The sequence below is a fragment of the Dendropsophus ebraccatus genome, chromosome 7 (assembly GCF_027789765.1).
Source record: "Dendropsophus ebraccatus isolate aDenEbr1 chromosome 7, aDenEbr1.pat, whole genome shotgun sequence".
In the NCBI taxonomy this organism is placed as follows: Eukaryota; Metazoa; Chordata; class Amphibia; order Anura; family Hylidae; genus Dendropsophus; species Dendropsophus ebraccatus.
This window is the reverse complement of record NC_091460.1, coordinates 113,590,290-113,609,661: the sequence shown is the minus strand read 5'-3', so window position 1 is coordinate 113,609,661 and position 19,372 is coordinate 113,590,290. Positions and strand designations below refer to the sequence as shown.

The 19,372-nt window shown below is 39.8% G+C and overlaps 1 protein-coding gene across 5 annotated transcripts in view; it reads left to right on the top strand.

Moving 5' to 3' along the window:
- The window catches only part of MAPK10 (mitogen-activated protein kinase 10), a 160,507-nt gene extending 141,361 nt beyond the window's left edge, over positions 1–19,146 (top strand). For 4 of the 5 annotated variants that reach the window (XM_069976725.1, XM_069976724.1, XM_069976726.1 and 1 more), the window contains 3 exons: positions 3,893–3,956; positions 6,084–6,161; positions 17,425–19,146. In XM_069976725.1, coding sequence (XP_069832826.1) covers positions 3,893–3,956; positions 6,084–6,161; positions 17,425–17,567 — 285 coding nt within the window. In that variant the 3' untranslated portion in view covers positions 17,568–19,146. Of the gene's footprint in view, positions 1–3,892; positions 3,957–6,083; positions 6,162–17,419 lie in introns of all 5 variants that reach the window. The other variant, XM_069976728.1, reaches the window with a different exon arrangement.
- Positions 19,147–19,372: the final 226 nt, after the last annotated feature.

The window sequence follows — 19,372 nt, the reverse complement described above, 5'->3', positions numbered from 1 at the left end:
CGTTTGCAGAGTCTTCACAAGGCTCGACCAGTCTTGCGGCTGGGCCACACAAAAAATTTGAGTCATTTGTGCGGCCATTTACATGCATTATGATGGTTATATATGAGGTTATACTGTCTGCTTAGACAGAGAGTTGTACGGCTAAATGATGATATAAATATAATGGCCGCACAAAAAAATTGATCAGCTGCTGAATATTTGCTCGTTCATTGGCTGATCTCTGGCATTTCTAGAAACAGTAATTATTAGAGATGAGCAAACCTCAAGCTGGGGTTCATCCAAGCATATGGCATTTGATTACCGGTGGCTGAAAAAGTTGGATGCAGTCCTAAGGCTGTCTGGGAAACATGGATACTGCATCTAACTTCTGCAGCCACCAGTAATCAAATGCCGCATGCTGGGGTATATTGTTTCTCATTGTTATATTGTTTCTTGTTATAAATAAAATACGGTTAATTAATGTCATTTTTATTGCAAAAAGAAATTCATAAAATGAAATTACCTGAACCCACCCCACCTCTGGATAGAGCCCTCCCCCCATACTTACCTGCTCCCCCCCCCCCACCTGCTTATCCCACTCCTGATGCCAGTCCTGTCACCAGGAAATTTCTGTCATTCCTCTGCACACTCATTATGCAAATGAGCAGAGATGAGTCTGATGCCCATAGGAAATCACTGAAGCAGTGATTTAATAATTGGCATAATGAGTACCCATAGACCCATAGAACCTTATAAGGGAATCCGGAATTCCAGACAGCTCCAGATGTGCATCCGGAAACTGTCTGGAATTGTGGATGTACTGTGTGCTAGCACCAGGACAGGGGTTCCTGGGTGCTAACCTGGCTCTTTAACTGTGAGTGCTCCCAATCAGGAGCGCATACAGTTAATGTGGCGCTGTAAATGATTTTTTTATCCTCCGTTTTTGCAGTCAAGAAACACTGATGGTTTCCTGAAGCCTCCTGAAAGGTTTCCTAATCAGTGTTTCCTGACCATAGAATGGCCACGGACATGTGAAAGGGGCCTAAAGGATCGCATTCTTATGTCAATTTTATATTTTAGTTTTTCCTTTTCAATTAATTTGCAAATATTTCTAACTTTCTGTTTGCAGTTTGTCATTATAAGATATAGAATACAGAAAGATGGGGCGGGGGATTTTTCTTTTGTTGTAGCAAAAGACCAAAAAAACAAAATGTAAAAAAAGTGAAAGGGTCTTAACACTTTCCAAATGCATTATAGGCTAACACAGGGTTATTGCTATTTTTTTTTTTTTTTTTTAATTTTTTATATAAAAGCCTTATGGACATCCACATGTTCAAAAAAAAAAAAATCTACCAGTGCGAGGACCTTTCCCTTACAGTTATAAGAGGCTGCTTACTATGAAAAATGTGTAGGGAAGAAGGAGGAGGAAGAATTATTGATGTTTTATGGATTAAAGAGATGCAGTATTGAGGCTTTAGGTTATAGTTATGCTTATAGTAAGCGTGTTCAGAATACTGGCTGAAAATATCCTGAAGCCTTTCAGTATATGGGGAGTTATAGCAGCATCATTATAAATTGTATCGCTTGCTATAAAACATGCTACAAGGAAGTAAAAAACACAACTGAAGATCACTTTTCACACATGTTAAAAAAGCATAAAAATAGATTTGAATAATTTAGTTGTAAGGGAATATTGTGGATATTTTCATTGTGGGTATCCATAAAAAAGACATTGTAAGCGAGACTTGTCAATTATTATTGCCTCATACTATTATGGGGACAGTTAACAAAATCAAAAAAACTTTAACTTAACTAAAACTTTCTAATACATACTGGGAATCATAAAAAAAAGCCGGCAATAGGAATAAGTGCATATCTGTATCTCCTATTAGGGCATATGGATAGTACTCCTTGTTCGCTAACAGGGAACTATTGCACAGTGGTTTGCCCCTCCAATGATAGCTGATCCATGATATTCCATTAGCTACTTGCTGGGAGACCGGTCTACCCAAAGAGGCATCAATAGTTGTAAAATTTAAAAAAGGTCATTGTTTTTTTGTTAGTTGATTTGTGCGCTGTTATGTACCTGTATGTATTGTATGTTCTGTCATCTTTCCATGTAATAGTCATTGCTTGTAAATGTTGTCAGTTGCGACTCTATAGGAATGGTAGTGGACTCCTAGGACCTCCAACTAATCATTATTTAAGGATATGCCATACTGTAGATAGAACACTTAGTCAACTCATGATGCACTCACATTATGATCCGTGAAATACCATGGACATCCTGGAAACATAACTTGTTGGTGGTACTTGAGGCTTAAAGTTGGGAAACACTGTCCAACATGATACTGTATATATCAGTTATTAGGCTGGCATAGCAAACGTCATGTTACCTGGATTTTCCATGATGTTCTCATACTTGGTATAATTCATTTCATGACTATTAGGTTTATATCATAGAGATGGGCAAACCTCGAGCGTGCAGCAATTCATTAGTGGTGGCTGAAGAAGTTTGATGCAGCCCTAAGGCTGCCTGGAAAACATGGATACAGCCAGAGTCCATAGATTGTATCCATGTTTTTCAGGACTCCCTAGGGCTGTATCCAACTTTGGTTTTGGTTTTGGACAATCCTGAACATGCTCGAGGTTCACTTACCTCTAATCATAATTTGTTAGACTCTGTGCGTTATACTTTTTCCAGCTAAGGTCACTATGTAGAACGGATGCCAGTAAATAGCTTCTGCCATAGGTATAGGTAGGTGGTATACACTAAGGAATTTCCTTAATTTCCTTGATACATACCCCTGATGTAGTGTATACGGCAGGATACAGTATTTGGCCACAAGCACACAACATCCATTTTTTGGCTGCCTGACTTTTGAGTATCCGTCATTTCTAGCCCAAATAACGTCCGTTATTCCACAAATAACTGGCACTGTTTGGAAATATTGGCCATTATTTGAGTTAGAAATGAAGACCGTCCAAAAGAATGTTTGTCAACCGGCCAAAACAAAATGTGTCCTGAAAGGACCTAATATATGTAGCTTAAGAGGTTCAAAGCTTAGCAGACTGTATGTTACAAAATGCTTGGTTTAGATTAGGGATGGTCCGAACCCTCCGAGGTTCGGGTTTGTATGAACCTGAACGCTTGGCATCAGATTCCCGCTTTCTGCCCGCTCCGTGGAGCGGGTGGATACAGCGGGAGGACCGCCTGGAAAACTGGGATACAGCCTATGGCCTATCCCAGTTTTCCAGGCGGTCCTCCCACTGGATCCACCCGCTGCACGGAGCGGGCAGACAGCGGGAATCATTACCGAGAGTTCGGGTTCGGACCATCCCTAGTTTAGATATTGATAAAATGTATATATATATATATATATATATATATATATATATATATATATATTTTTTTTTTTTTTTTTTTTTTTTTTTTTTTTTCCCCTGAATATATTCAGGCAGAGCTATCAATGTATTTACAGAAATTGTCTGGAATAATTACATGGAAAAGTGTGGCATTCAGGCCAAGTGCCATATTGATAGAGCCCATGCGCCACTTCTTCAGCACATACAAATCTGTGGGGAAAAGTGTGTGTTGCTTCAGAAAATAAGGCCAGCTGCATGGGGGGAGAATATTGGTATATCACTCAGATCATTTGTCAGGATAGTTAAGAACAAGCTGTCTTTGTGCAGTCACTGGATCTTACACTAAAAACAAGTTCTACTTATCAATGTATTTCCTAAAGGGGATTGCCCAGAGTTTCCGTCTAACTAGACCCACCCAATAATCTTGTAGCATGGCATGATTATGGAAACCACAGGGGTCATGTGTCATAGATGTCATTTAATAATAAAGAAATGCTTTAAGATGTGTAAATGTCATTTACCTTTTATATTCTTTTACATTTTATAGCCACCTCCTCAGATTTATGACAAGCAGCTGGATGAAAGGGAACATACGATTGAAGAATGGAAAGGTACGATACTGTTGAGCTCAATATGCGGACATTGTGTTAAAATAAAAATAAAAAATATCAAAAAACATCCAATAAAAGCCAATAATATTAAGGTTTCGCCTCAGAAAACATTGTGTGAATGTGATCCATGAACTGAAAAAAATAAAATAAAATGTATGTAGAAAGAAAGAAGGTTGTAGCTACTGGACAGAACTAGTTTGTATCTGGTTTGTATCTGCTCTAAAAGTAGACAGTTAAAGAGAACAGATCAGTGTATTACTTACATAATTCTGTTCTCCTAATATGCAGGAGAATGGGATTCCTGCCGAAACACTTCCCCCGCCCCCAGCTGCTAATTGACAGTTTACCAATACACAGCTTAAATAGATAACTGCCAATCAGCAGCCAGTGGGCGGCGTTTGATGGTGCTCATGAATATCCAGGACTACTGGGCTCATGCACATAATGCAGGACTACTTATTTCCATGTTTTTCAGGGCTATATCTCCAAATCAGCTGCACAGAACAATGTAAGTGAAACATCATTCTGTTCAGCTTCTTTGTCACTAGTTTTTAGGCCAGCACAAACCTACTGACATAGTCACTTTAAGAAGATTAAGCAAGTCTTTATGTCCATGGCTATTTATCAGCTTGATACCACCTTTGAGAGATGTAGGGCCCCTACTGTCCATGTGATTCTATCAAAAACAATAGCAGGTTCTATTAGATGCAGTATTATGGCGGATTATAAGGAAACCAGGCATTGTAATTCATGACCACATGAAAACCCCATGGAGCTGCACACACAAAAGCTCTGCAGGGGCTCTGTGTATTTCTATATAGTCCCCAGAGAACAGCTCTGCTAACTGTGTGGCAGCACTATGTATAGTTGAGCAGTGTATAGTTGAGCAGTTGACATGCTGATTCTTATGATACTTATGATACTGATATCATATGTACATGTATCCATAGATATATTAAAGATTGTACACAAAGGTGGTTAAAATGTATGAATTGTACATTGCAGCAGTGGAGTCAAGGTCCCATACAAATTAGGCTTTAGTTAGCCATACCAGCCATCACTCTAAGGTGTATGGGGCTCTCCCAATAAATGATGTTGGTGGTGATAGGAACCTGACCTCTTTGTTTCAGGAGAGATAAGCTGCCAGTCAGTCAGCTTTTGAAGGTGTATGTGGAACTTAAAGGGAAACTATCAGCAGGTTTGACAAATCTAACCTGCTGATATGTCCCTTTTGTGCAAGGGGTCCTATGGGTGAAGGTAAGTCTTTATACTTCATCCTCAGCCCTGTTTCTGTGTAGTTTGTAATTATATCCACAGGCTAATATAGGGGGGAGGAGGGGGCTACCACCCCCAGAGCACAGATTCGGTCTGCTCTTTTGACATTCATTAGGAGGGGCGAGCCGGCCAAGGGTGAATCAGTGCTCTGGGGGCAGTAGTCCTGAGTGCTCCATAGTACCGGATTAGCCTGTGTATATAAATACTAAATACACGGAAATTGTGCACAGGATGAAGGTAAGAGACAGACCTTTATTCTCAGTGTCTCAGATTCATCTAACCTGCTGATAGTTTCCCTTTAAGAGAGAAAAGAGAGGGGGCATAGGGGGTCTTTTTTTTACAGTTCCAGTACTGGTAGCAGCTGTTGCGACCAGGCCACTCTGTGTGACAATTGCAGCATAGAAGGTAAGTATACATGTCGCAGTCTGTCACCTTGTGTGTAAACCATATGCATGTGTGTATGAAATGTGTGTATGTATATTTCTGTATGTTTGTATACCTGTCACAGTGTGTGTATGGGAATGTATGTATATCTCACAGTGGGGATATGTGTGTGAATATATGTACTGTGTGTGTGAAGTTTTTTTTATGTATGTGCATGTATATGTGTGCATAAGAATTTTTGTATATATGTGTATAATAGCAAATCCCCATTCTTCACAAAATCCTGTAGATTTCTTTCTAAGGTAATTTTTTTTTTTAATGAAGCAGAACAACTCACAGATTCTGTTGTATTCAGTGCATACAGTAAAGCAGAAGGAAAAGTAGTTTATGTAATGAAGTGAAAATATAGAAAACTTTAAAGTGAAATTAATTAAAGGATTAATACCTGTAAACATTGTTTTTTTGCAGAGCTCATCTATAAGGAAGTTATGAACTTTGAAGAAAAAACTAAAAATGGTGTAGTAAAAGGACAGCCTTCTCCTTCAGGTACTCTTTGTAAATAGCAATAGTTTCTCCATTGATAACACTAGAATATTTGTTTTATTAGCTGCAAAATTAGTAAGTAGACATTGATGCGATGAGCAGGGACAGGGTCTATGTTGAGCTCTCCGTCTCCTTGGTAACAGACTACAAATAACCCTGTGTAGTCTGATCCTGCAGTAACTCTCCCTTTTATCTGTCCTACACTTCTTACAAACATATCCACTAGTAGATTGATTGAAGGATCATACAACACAGCATTTGTTTGTAGTCTGTTACCATGGAGACACATAGGACTAATTAGGAGTTGTAGACAAAAAACAGTAGGAGATTTGTATTCAAGACTGTCAATTCATTTAGATGCCCTTTTGCAATATGTTTTCAGTGATACCATGCTAATCACTTTGTGATGTATCTGAAATATCATATGTCCATCTTCTGAGCACAATATAATGTTGTTTTGACAGCACAATTAGCACACTTTGTACACAAAGCATTGGTATACATAGGAACCAATCAAAATTCAAAGATTTTTCTGATCAGTTGCTATGGCAATGCCACTACTTGTCTCCTTTAACTTTCATAAATAACTATTGAAGTCTTTCCTTTTTGATACTGTCAGCTGTATGCTTTACAATTCCTCCCCACAGTGCAGGACCCATGTCACTCTATCCACTCCTGTCTCTCTGCCAAGCCCACTGTATTGCACTGAATAAATGTACCTGACCTAATGTGCTAAATATTCTTGCCGTTCAGCACAGTCTGCTCAGGAATCTGGCCATTCATTCTTTACTTTTCTTATTGCTTATTGCTTATGAGAAAAGTCCTATGGTAGATCTGGTGTAAAGATAGAACTGCGTAACACCCTTTCATCTATAATCTCTTAATAACATTAGGATTTTTTTTAACAAAATGTTTTTTTCCGTTAAAATCCCCTGAGGCCAGAGATTTGTAATTTACCTAAATTTAAAAATCTCCCGTCTTCCAGTACTTATCAACTGCTGTATGTCCTGCAGGAAGTGGTGTATTCTTTATGATCTGACATGGTGCTCTCTGCTACCACCTCTGTCCATGACAGGAACTGTCCAGAGCAGGAGAGGTTTTCTATGGGGACTTACTACTGATCTGGACAGTTCCTCCTATGGACAAAGGTGGCAGCAGAGGGCATTATGTCAGACAAGACAGAATACACCACTTCCTGTAGAACATAAAGCAGCTGATAAGTACTGGAAGACTGGAGATTTTTAAATAGTAAATTACAAGTAAGTAAATTACAAATTTCAAATCAAGCATAAGTTAAGCCTTCACAAAAGTATCATATTAGCAAAGATTTCAGAAGAGAAGGATTTAAGGGTAGTTATTTCTGACAGACTTAAAATGAGTCACCAGTGCAACTAGGTGGTAGGGAAAGCTAATTGTATGCTGGGCTGTATAGCTAGAGGTATAACCAGTAGGAAGAGGGAGATTGTGATCCCGCTGTATAGAGCTCTAGTGACAACACATCTGGAATACTGTGTCCAATTCTGGAGATCTCACCTACAGAAAGATATTGATAAAATAGAAGGGGCCCAAAGATGGGCTACAAAAATGGTGGATGGTTTTAAGCATTAAAAGGAAAGACTTAAGAATCTAAATCTGTATAGTGTGGAGGAGGAAAGGGGAAACATGATGGAAACCTTTAAATATTTTAAAGGACTAAAGGAATTTTAGATGGGAAGTGTTTTTAATTAAAAAAAAACCCACAAGAACAAGGGGGCAGAATCTGAGGTTAATTGGGAGAAAGGTCAGAAACAACAGAAAAATATTACTTTACTGAAAGAGTAGTAGATGCTTGGAATAAACTTCCAGCAGATGTGGTAGGTAAGTCTATCATAAATGAATCTAAACCTGCCTGGGATAAACATATATCTAGCCTAAGATGGCCTAGAAAGTAACTAAAACAAGGGCAGACTAGATGGACTTGTCCTGGCTCATTCTCCAAAATTGTTGATATGTCTCTTAGACATATCAAAGTTTTTTTTTTATGACAGTGCCCATTTAAAGAGACTCATTCCCATAATCTGACCCCCACAAGCAGATAGCTGCTTTTCATCCAAGATCTGTCCTTGGGTCCATTCGGCAGGTGAAAAGCAACTTTTAAAATTGCAGCCCTGTATCTAATTGGTGTGACCTAGAGTGTCTGTGCCATAGGCCTGCACCGCCTCTTCCCCCTACATCATTAGGAACTCCCCTGGAACAATTTCTCCGATTCATCTCTTGTCTGAACACAGCACATGTGTTGGATCGTTAAGGCACCTGTGCAATGTTCAGACAGGTGAGAAATAGGAAAAATCCTGCCTGGGGGCATTTCTAATGGGGAGGAGGGATGGAGGGGCGTCGTAATCCTAGGGCACACACACTCTAGGCCACATAAATTTGACACAGGGCTGCACGTTTAAAAGTTGTTTTTTAGGACAATAACTGCATCACCTGCCGAACGGACCCCAGGACAGATCTTGGATTAAAATCAGCTATCTGAAGGTACAAGCAGTTGGGGGGGGGGGGAGGAATCAGATTGTGGGTACAGAGTCGCTTTAAGCTTTAATTTTATTAACTATAGTACATGCATCTGAAAGTTATGCTAGGATATGCCGAGATATTTAATTTGCTAATATTTTGCCCAAGGATATACAAGATTTATAAAAAATGATAAGTGCGGCATTGTGCATTTTTAATGGATCTTGTTTTTAGAGCGCATTTACTGGGTGTACTCCAGACTGGTGTGTCTTTTCTATCTGCAATGGTTGTAACTATGTTACTATATTCATATATCTTAATTTATGTCAGAGTACTGCTGAGTGAACAGCATGTACATTTCCTGGACATGGGCCATTTATCACATTTTCTAGTAGAGAAGTCACTGTGGTCAGGTTCCCTAGAACAATGTGTTTTATAGTATATTAAAGACGAGCACTATGTAAGTGTTTATATATTGTACATCCAAAAAAAACATTAAGTCATTATAGTATGCACTCTGGTCTGATTTAGTAGTTCTGCATATTCTTCCTGGTATACTGCATATGCTTGGCACCTTATGCCTTCATTTCAATACACATGATGGTTGACCTCTAACGATTTGTTCTTGCGTAAGCCATCTAGATCTCTTTGTTAATTTCCATAAAAGATGCATGTTATATTATTCTGGAATTTGTACACAATCCAAGAGGAAATTATATATATAAATTATCTAAAATAGGCTGGGTTTACACTAAATTTGTTTTAATCGATTTTGGCAAAAAACGGATGGAAAAACGGATGCATTTTTGTACATCCATTTTGGTCCTTTTTTCCATTGACTTCCATTATAAAAAAAATGGATCAAAACTATGAGCGAACCGGGTTCGGGTTCGAGTCCATCCGAACCCGAACGATCGACATTTGATTAGCGGTGGCTGCTGAAGTTGGATAAAGCCCTAAGGCTATGTGGAAAACATGGATATAGTCATTGGCTGTATCCATGTTTTCCAGACAACCTTAGAGCTTTATCCAACTTCAGCAGCCCCAGCTAATCAAATACCGAACGTTTGGGTTCGGATGGACTCGAACCCGAACCCGGTTAGCTCATCTCTAATCAAAACACATCAGTTTTTTTGACATACACAAAAACTTAGTCTAACACAATTTTGTGTACACTAAAAAAAAGGATGCTTTTTTGACCCCCCCCCCTTTTTTTTTTATAATTAATGTCAATGGAAAAACAGATCAAAATGGATGCAGACAAATGCATCTGTTTTTTCATCCGTTTAAACATAAAAATCCGTTTATTAGTGTTGAACAAGCATACTCAGGCTTGGGCATAGGGCTCAATTGAGCATCGGGGTGCTCGGTCAAAGGTGGCCAAATAACTTATATATCTCCTGCCAGCCGCAGAAACTTATAACATCTTTTTGTTCTAATTTTCAGATATTTTGTTTAAGCATCCCTTCAAGGGATGAAATTAGATAAAAAAAATAAAAAAAAAGTAACATTGACTAGGCACCCTCTGCTCTGCCAAGCAGGGGGCACTTATTTAAACACCCAAGTCTCCCCTTTGATTTAAATGTGGTTTGTTACTCGAACTATATACTTACTTTTTTTTTTTTTGGTTAGTTTTTTTTTTTTGGAGCATGAGTAGTGAAATCTTAATCGCGCCTCTATTATCCACCCTGGCTGTTGATTGCAAAAACATGTGGCTGTTCCCTTTAGTGAGTTATATAATGTACTTATAGTCCTTAGTTGCAGGAACAAGTAAAAATCTCACGTCTGTGGGAAAACCACAAGAAAACCACTTAGATTGTGAAGCATCTTATTTGTATTCCGGCTGACACCGAGCACTTCATCGGTCTCTATGTTAGCGATGGTAATGGTGCCAGCTTCACCCCTAGAGCAGTCAAAGTTGTTCTCCACAAGCTACTGTACAAGATGCTAGCTTATTACTAATGAGCGAGGACTCGCAGAACTGTTACCAAGGACATTTTAATTTATTGGCACTTTTTTTTTCTAGCCACTACACACCTACTGGATTTACCCTTGAGTACCCAGCATTTGCGGGAGGTAGTGAAGTTTTCCGCCATTTTTTTTTCAGTGCTGCGGCATCAAAGCTAAATGAGCTAAAACATTAGAAAAAGTACAGTTCTTACACACCGGCTTCCAAATATATAGCACAGTGCATTTCTGTTTGACTAGAGGAATTATTGCACGCTGTGTGTTATTTAGCTGATGCCCTGTGTGGTCTGCGTGTCTCCTCCATTGTGCTCGGTGAATTCTCTTCCAGAGGTGTGCACGCATACTAATTCCCCCATTCAGCCAATTAAAACACGCCTTCATGATTTCATAATGAAATTTTAAAGAGCCTGACAAGAGAGTGTTTATGGGAGCACCCTATTAGTAGTTCTTCTTAGCCAAAAAATAATTATATTGCCAATGATGTTTATTTCTAGTTTTTACAATCCTTTACCACAGAGAATGACTACAGTTAGCTATACATACTGTATGTACGCTTACTTTTATCCAAGCATTTAGGCTGGGTTCACACCACGTTTTTGCAGTCTGTGTAACGTATACATTGTATTTAAAAAAAAAAAACGGATGCAATTGTGTGCAATTGGTTTGGATCTGTTTTTCTATTGACTTGCATTATAAAAAAAAGGGATCAAAACAGCTGCATTTTTTTTACTTTTTTTTTTAGCATACACAAAAACGTGGTTGACCACATTTTTGTGTACAGTATATTAAAAGTGACCATATAAAAACAGATACGTTAAACGAACTGCAAAAACACAGTGTAAACACAGCCTGAGTATGTATTATTATTTATGACAATCCTTTTGTGATGCATAAGGGTAGCTTCACACGTACCGACTCGCAGCTTTAATAACGCTCCGAGTCGGCTAGGTCCTGGCAGATCACTTTCACTACATACACGCAGCAGTCTGAACGACCACTGCGTGTATGTAATTCTGCCGGCCGCTTAACCCCTTCTGTTGCCGCCCGGCTCCCGCTCTGTATACATTACCTGTCCTCGCTGCACGGGGTCCCGACGTACTGCTCCCCCGCTTGGCCAATCAGTGTGTTGCCCTGCTGCAGCCACTGATTGGCCGGGCGGGAGAGCAGTATGCCGGGACCCCATGCAGCGAGGACAGGTAATGTATACAGAGTGGGAGCCGGGCGGCAACTGAAGGGGTTAAGCGGCTGGCAGAATTACATACACGCAGTGGTCGTTCAGACTGCTGCGTGTATGTAGTGAAAGTGATCTGCCAGGACCTGGCCGACTCGCAGCGTTATTAACGCTGCAAGTCGGTACGTGTGAAGCTACCCTTAATGTCCATTTATTAAAAGAAACCTTTCACCATAAAAATGCTACCTGAGCTATTGGGATCATGTTGTAGAGCAGAAGGAGCTGAGCAGATTGATATATAGCTTTATGGAAAAGGATTCAGAATAAGGCTATGTTCACACTACGTAAGTGCCGCGGAAATCACGGCCCGCTGACATCAGTTTTCTGCGGCAGCTATTCACTGAATACAGAAAATACAGAAAACCCGGTCAGTTCACACAATAGAGCGAGCGGCTCCGGACGCACGCTCTATAGTGTGCTGTGGGGAGTTCTGATGCGGGCGCACACTGATGCGCCCGCATCAGAACTCTGCGGCCCATAAGATCATCCGGCCGAGATATCTTTTCAGAGACCGGCCGTTCCATGACCTGGACGGGTCATGGTACGGCCGGTCTCTTACTAAGTGTGAACATAGCCTAACTTGTAATTTATTGATCAAATCTCTGATCTTTCCATGTAAAAGAGTCCAGTCCATTGAGTGACACTGTTTACTAAACTCCTCAACCCTGACCGATCAGGGATGTCAATCATTAAATTATTTATACTGAATCTTTTGCCAAAAAGATATATATCAATCTGCTTAGTTCTTCCTGCTGTATAACATGATGCTGATAGATTCATAGCATTGTCTTGGTGACAGGTTAGCTTAAAATAATAACCTTGTGCTGCCAGCTAGGTTTACTTAAAAAAATTAGGGTATGTTCCCACTGCAGAATAGGAGCGGAGACTTCAAGAGAATTCTGCCGAATTCCACTGTCCGTCCAAAGAATTGACATGTCAATTATTTGAGCGGGCGGAGGAGTTTGTCAGCAAATATCATTGAGTCTATGGGATGGGCGGAACTTCAAGCAGAGGCCGCATGGCAGAATTCGCTTGAAGTCTCTGCGCCTATTTCATAGGGGAAACATAACCTGACTCCAAAAAAACTTGGTCTGGCATTACTATAGCCAATAGTACTAACAACCAAGTCAAAGAACCTGTGTAGTGTGTACAATCAAAATTTTTCATTAATTATAATATATGTATATTTATATCTGGAAGGTCAAATCTGTGATGTTTAGGGCATTTTTAGGCAGGCCAATGCGTGCTCTAATTGAGTGCCAATCTCGTAAATTGGTGCTTGGTTAAGGAGTCTATCACACAACTCCACTATTCTGCGGTTACCATGGATCACTGGATCATTCGTGTGGCCCTTGGCTTTCATCATTTATCAACCATATATAATACTCTATTATACAGGTAATTGTGTGGCCAACAAAAAAGCATTTGCTGGTTCGTTAGTTAAAAGCTTGGCCTAACACCCAGGGCAATATTTTCCTGATTGGTTAATAATCATTCCATGTAATAGCACTCTAAAAGAACACCAAACTATTTTGTTATACAACATAATTTTAGGGAGGAACATCTAAAGAGTAGTTGAGAATAGATGAGGGAATCTTGATAAGAGTCGATCGAACCTCGGGAAATCCTAGGTTCAAACATTCACGAACCTATTACCTAGGCTAAATCCCAGAATTCCAGGCGGTGCTCAGGCAGTCTCCTCCTTCCCCACGGATCGGGAAGGCATCAGCAATCAAATGCGGCAGGTTTGTGAATGTTCGAGTTCGTTCGAACCTAGGATTTCACAAGGTTCGATCAACTCTAATCTTGATCATGCTCGGGTTCTTCCAAAGCTGAACACTCTGCGTTTGATTACCAATGACTAAAGAAGTTGGATGCACAACTAGGGAGTCCAGGAAAACATGGATACAGCCTATGGCTGGGTTCACACACAGTATATTTCAGGCAGTATTTGGTCCTCATGTCAAGTCCGCATAGCAACCAAAACCAGGAGTGGATTGAAAACACAGAAAGGATCTGTTCACACAATGTAGAAATTGAGTGGATGGCCGCCATTTAATGGCAAATATTTGCTGTTATTTTAGAACAACGGCTGTTATATTGAAATAATGGCCCTTATTTACTGTCATATGGCGGCCATCCACTCAATTACAACATTGTATGAACAGAGCCTTTCTGTGTTTTCAATCCACTCCTGGTTTTGGTTGCTATGCGGACTTGACATGAGGACCAAATACTGCCTGAAATATACTGTGTGTGTGAACCCAGTATGGCTGTATCAATGTTTTCCACACAGCCTTATGACTCTATCCATTTTCTTTGCTTGAATCTCCGAGCTTCTGTTTTCCATCTTCAAAACTTTGCTTGTGCTGCAGCAGTTCTTTGGAATGCAAATGTGCATGATTTGAGACCAAGTCTAAGAAATAATTTAGACGGGCTGATGCATGGCCAAAAAAATGCCAATCTAGCAAATCAGGGCTTAATGACCATTTTGATGGCTTATATGAGGAGAAGGAGGCAAGTTTGTGAAATGAATATATTTGTAAAAATATTTAACCTGACATACAGTATAACTTTTAACTAAAGAAAATGTTAGGCTGGACACATCTGTAGCTGTCATCTGTATGAGCATTCAGCCAACAGATAAATGAAGTGTATGGTCAGCTTTTAGATTTTTAGGCTATGTTCACACAATGTTTGTTTTGCCGCTGTCTGTTAGCATGGCCGGTATTTTGATAAAAAAAAAAAATAGACAGCGTCTCTTGATAATTACTGTTGTCTCTTGACATCAAAATGACAGCTGTCCAAAAAGACAGCCGCAAAACGACATTTGTTGAACATAGAGTTGCTGACAGTGTTATATAGGTCACAGCACCCTATTCAACATGGTACCTGTAGCTTTTCCGTCCATGTAGCAGAAAATGTGCAATCACAGTGTGATCAAGTGTCCAAGAGGAGTTGCAGCTCTCCGACCGTGCCACGCTCTGTCACGCCTTCTTCTTGGTTCCGCCTTCCTCCTCCTTTTAAAAAATTATTTCATATTGGCCTTTAGTTCCAGCGCTGCTGATGACAAGCATATCCTGCACCCAAAACTCATTCAAGCACCATAGCGAGGAAGAGCAGCACGTGCATGCTGAGCAATGAAGCTTACTTTTGTCAATGTGCATGCACTGTTCTTCCTCGCTAGGGCACTTAATGAGTTTAGGACACAGGATGTGCGCGTCATTAGTGGTGCAGGAACGGAGGCCGAAATGAAATTATTATTCAAAAGGGAGGAAGAGGACGAGGTGTGACAGAGTGCGGCACGGCTGGAGAGCCACAACTCCTCTTTGACACTTGGTCATAGTAAGTTTACACATTTTCTGCAACATGGACGGATAAGCTACATGCACCATGTTGAATGGTCAGGTCTGAGTGATGACATTCCCTGTAAAAGGATTTTTACATAAATTTCAGAAATAGCCATGTACTATATTAGTAAGTGAGTAGAGCAGTCCGGATTGTGTCACATACAGAAATGTTGCCACATTGCCATTATATTTATGCAGCTTCTGAGGAACTGTCACTTTATAATTGTTTTAACATGCTGAGGATAGGATATGGGCGTGAGGCATATAGAAAGTGGCGCGCTGTTTATACAGTTTAAAAACAACAAAAGTGTATTTGTTGGATTCAGTGTCATCAATCCGGGTAAATGATGTACAACACTGCAGCGATATAATTATGCATACGGGTGAGGCTGTAGAGCAGGGGTCTCAAACTCGCGGCCCACCAGCTGTTGCAAAACTACAATTCCCATCATGCCTGGACAGCCAAAGCGAATAAGAATCGTAGTTTTGCAACAGCTGGAGGGCCGCGAGTTTGAGACCCCTGCTGTAGAGGCTCTTCTGCAGTCAGTGATGGCAAGTTTTTCAAACTGCGCTAATCATCAAACTCAACTGTTCAAAACTTCAGGCTCAAAATAGAATGGCCGTGCGGGATATGGGGACATAATGTATTCTAAGTACACTCCACGCTTTGTATAATTGTCTGTATTAACAGCAGATCACATATGCGTAGTCTTAAGCATATCCATCTTGTGTGGAAATTGCTGGAAATGTTAAAATTTAGATAGAGATCCTTCCTTTTCTTTGTACCATTCCTGCAAAGACGCAAAGTTTTGACTTGTGGTCTAGAATTAAAATAAATTACCACCATTTCACACTTTGTTGTCTTTAGTGCTACAGAATTTCATACATCTTTATAAGGATTGTAGCTCTTAATACTATGCTTTCTGGCTCCTACAGCATGTCTCCTTATGAGTATTCATTGCAGCGCTCTGCGGTGAGCAGCGGCAGAGAGCAAGATCATTTGGGGGTGTTCATTCATGTAACAAGTGGTCTCTAATGGTGGTTGGCTGGTACTTTTATATTTGCAGAATGCTACATTTTAAAACTTTTATCTTAAAGACCAAGTACAGAGAACGCCTGTCCATTTAGCAGAGGTTCCCAGGGTCACATACTTGAGGTCCCTGATCGTAGGATGTGATATGTACACGAGTACATAAGTTCCACTGTCATTCATGTGCTATATTCTGTAAAATATGTTTTTCTCTATGGCATTATTCAGTATTAACTGGTGTTATTTACCACTCAAGAAAACTCAAGAGATGAGTAAACTTTTCAAAGTTCGGTTTGGCAGGTTCGCCAAAATTTAAAGTCTGAGTTTGTCCAAACTGAACCTTAAACAAACTGCACAAAAACAGCTAAACGATTGCAGGCATTTAGCTGTTGCAGTGCATTTCACAAAGTTTGTTCATTTATACTCACCTGTCCATGCGCCCTCCGTTTCCTCCTTCTCCAGTTTCCGGTGTCCCCGCAACTTCCAGAATTCCTAGCTGCGCAGGTTGTTACTTTTGAGACAATAGTGACAGCCTGCCCAGCCAATGACTGGCCTCAGTGCTGTCCCGTCCAGTCAGTGATTGGCTGAGGGAGCTTGAGGCGGCTGGAGACACCGGAGACCTGGAGGAGGACACTGGGGGAGAGCAGACAGGTGAGCATGCTAATTTTTTTTTTTTTAAGATATGTTACCGCCATCTTTACAAATTTGTTCTAAACTTTGCAAATAGTTTGAACCAAACTCTTTGCAAAGTTCGAAACTAATCTTGGTTCAAAAGATTTGTTTGCTAATATCTTGCAACTACAGTATCCTTTTATTTGGCTGAAGAAAGCACATTGTTGGTTTTCACTATAAACCATAACCCTTACGGATGTACACCTACCAAAAGCTGAAATGGCATCAAACACCATCGCAATCGTTTCCTTTTAATCCTTCACGTGCATTGTCTAAACCCATCCTAGTTATTGTTCCATACTGTGCTTTAAAAGGATTGTTGGAAAAAAAAATAACCTGGCTGCTTTTCTGTACTAACAGTGCCACAACGGTCAACAGGATGTGGATGGTATTGCAGCTTTGCCCTTTCCAAGTTGCAATACCAGATACAACCGCTAGCCATGAGCGGCGCTGTTTTTAGAAAGGCTATTTGACTTAATTTACTAAGGTTATATTGCTTTGTTGTTCATTTTCTTAGCACAGGTGCAGCAGTGAACAGCAGCGAGAGCCTCCCTCCGTCCTCATCTGTCAATGATATATCCTCCATGTCCACCGACCAAACCCTGGCATCCGATACAGATAGCAGCCTGGAAGCTTCTGCTGGAGCCCTCGGTTGTTGCAGGTGACTAGCCGCCTGCCTGAGAAACCCCACCTTCTTCAGACGATGATGCGATTGGAAAAAGAATCAATATATCTATAGAATTACAAGAAAGGAAAGAAAGGAAGTAGAAAGTTAACTTATTTCCCTTCTAGCCTGCTTCTCCTACAGAGTTATGTCATGAAGCTAAGCTCAAATGTATATTTAACTTATAGTTGCTCCGCTTTGGTCTTCTGGTTATGCTTATTGCAAGAAAAAAAAGGATTATTAAAAAAAAAAAAATCTCTTTGCATACATTGTAAAATGAATGGCTGCAAAACCAGCAAGATCCAGTTATCTTTTCTCATCATGACATGACAACAATGTGCAGTAACCATTGAAGCGTGCGCGTGTCCGTGTGAACGTATGCGTGTACCGTACGTAATTTTTCTCATCGGAATTGTTTGAATATCTGTTTGAAACCCTTCCATCTCTCCAGGTAGATGGATGTAGATAATCTCACACTTGTACATCAGATGTACTGTATACATGCAAGCATATATGTATATTATTAAAAAGAGGAAAACACAAACTGTACAGTAGTTATTACATAGAGCAGTATATAGAGTATTAAAGGGCCTGTTTTGTGTTAGCTACATGAATTATCGCTGTAAAATAACGCTAGTACTGTATGTAATCTGTTAAGTTCATACATTTGTCGATTTATGATAAAAAAAAGAAAAAAAAAAGAGAAGCAAACTTTGTATTCTATGACCAGAAAGCATCTCTAGCAGAACGGGAGCATGATGAAAGCAGTGAAAAATAAAAAATAAAAAAAATCATGCGGATCATGCGACGGCACGAACTCTCCAAACACTTCTTCACGGTTCGGATAGCTATTTATTTTTTTACATGCACAATATTTTTTATTTCTGACCAGATGTGCTGAATTAAACCAGCAGTTGAGGTAAAGTTAACTTGTATACAACTGTATATTTTAGTTTTTCTTTTCTTCGTAAGGGACAGGAGTAGAAATAACGTTGGCATTTGCAGTAACCCGAAAGTGGTGCAAAGGTTTGATGTCACACCTGCTGTAGAGAGTTAACTTTTAAGTGGCTTATGGTATTGTGACATTGTACATTTTTTTTCATAGGTTTAGGTATTTTTTGGGATAGCCATCTTTTTTTTTTTTCAAGTGAAGTGCATTTTGAAAGAAATGGTGAGAATGGAGCTGACTGGAAGTGACTTTAGGTCAATGATCGGAACTGAAAACATGGTGAGAGTCACCAATAAAATTTTGTTAAGACCAAAGGAGGAGGCCTTGCCCATAGCAGCCAATCAGATTCCTCAGAAAATATAAGCAGTGACTTGATTGGTTGCAGTGGGCACCTCCTCCCCTTTTTTTTTACATTAATAGTCATACATAAGGACCATGATTTCTTGCAGTATAATTTGTGTATTACGCATCAGGGATGAAATGTATCATTGCTATGTTGTATGTTTTAATCCTCAGGAGAATAACACTTGAGAGTCTTTTCCTGTTTATTGATTGAACATTGTTTTGTTAGTTGTTGGCATTTTGTGGACTGAGTATATACATCTGCGAAATAAACTTTAATCACTCAAAACCCCTGTCTAGAGGAACCAGGCTGGTGCCATGCCTGTGTATTATCATTTTATTGTGGGCAGCATGGCGTACAACATAAATATATGACTTTGTGTACCCAAACACTGAATTACATATTCTTTACAATGGTGCTGGCATTTAACCTTACTGTATATCTGAGATATTGTGAAACATATGCATTATTACATATGTCCACACATAAACCTAAGGAATGTAAAGATCTAGTA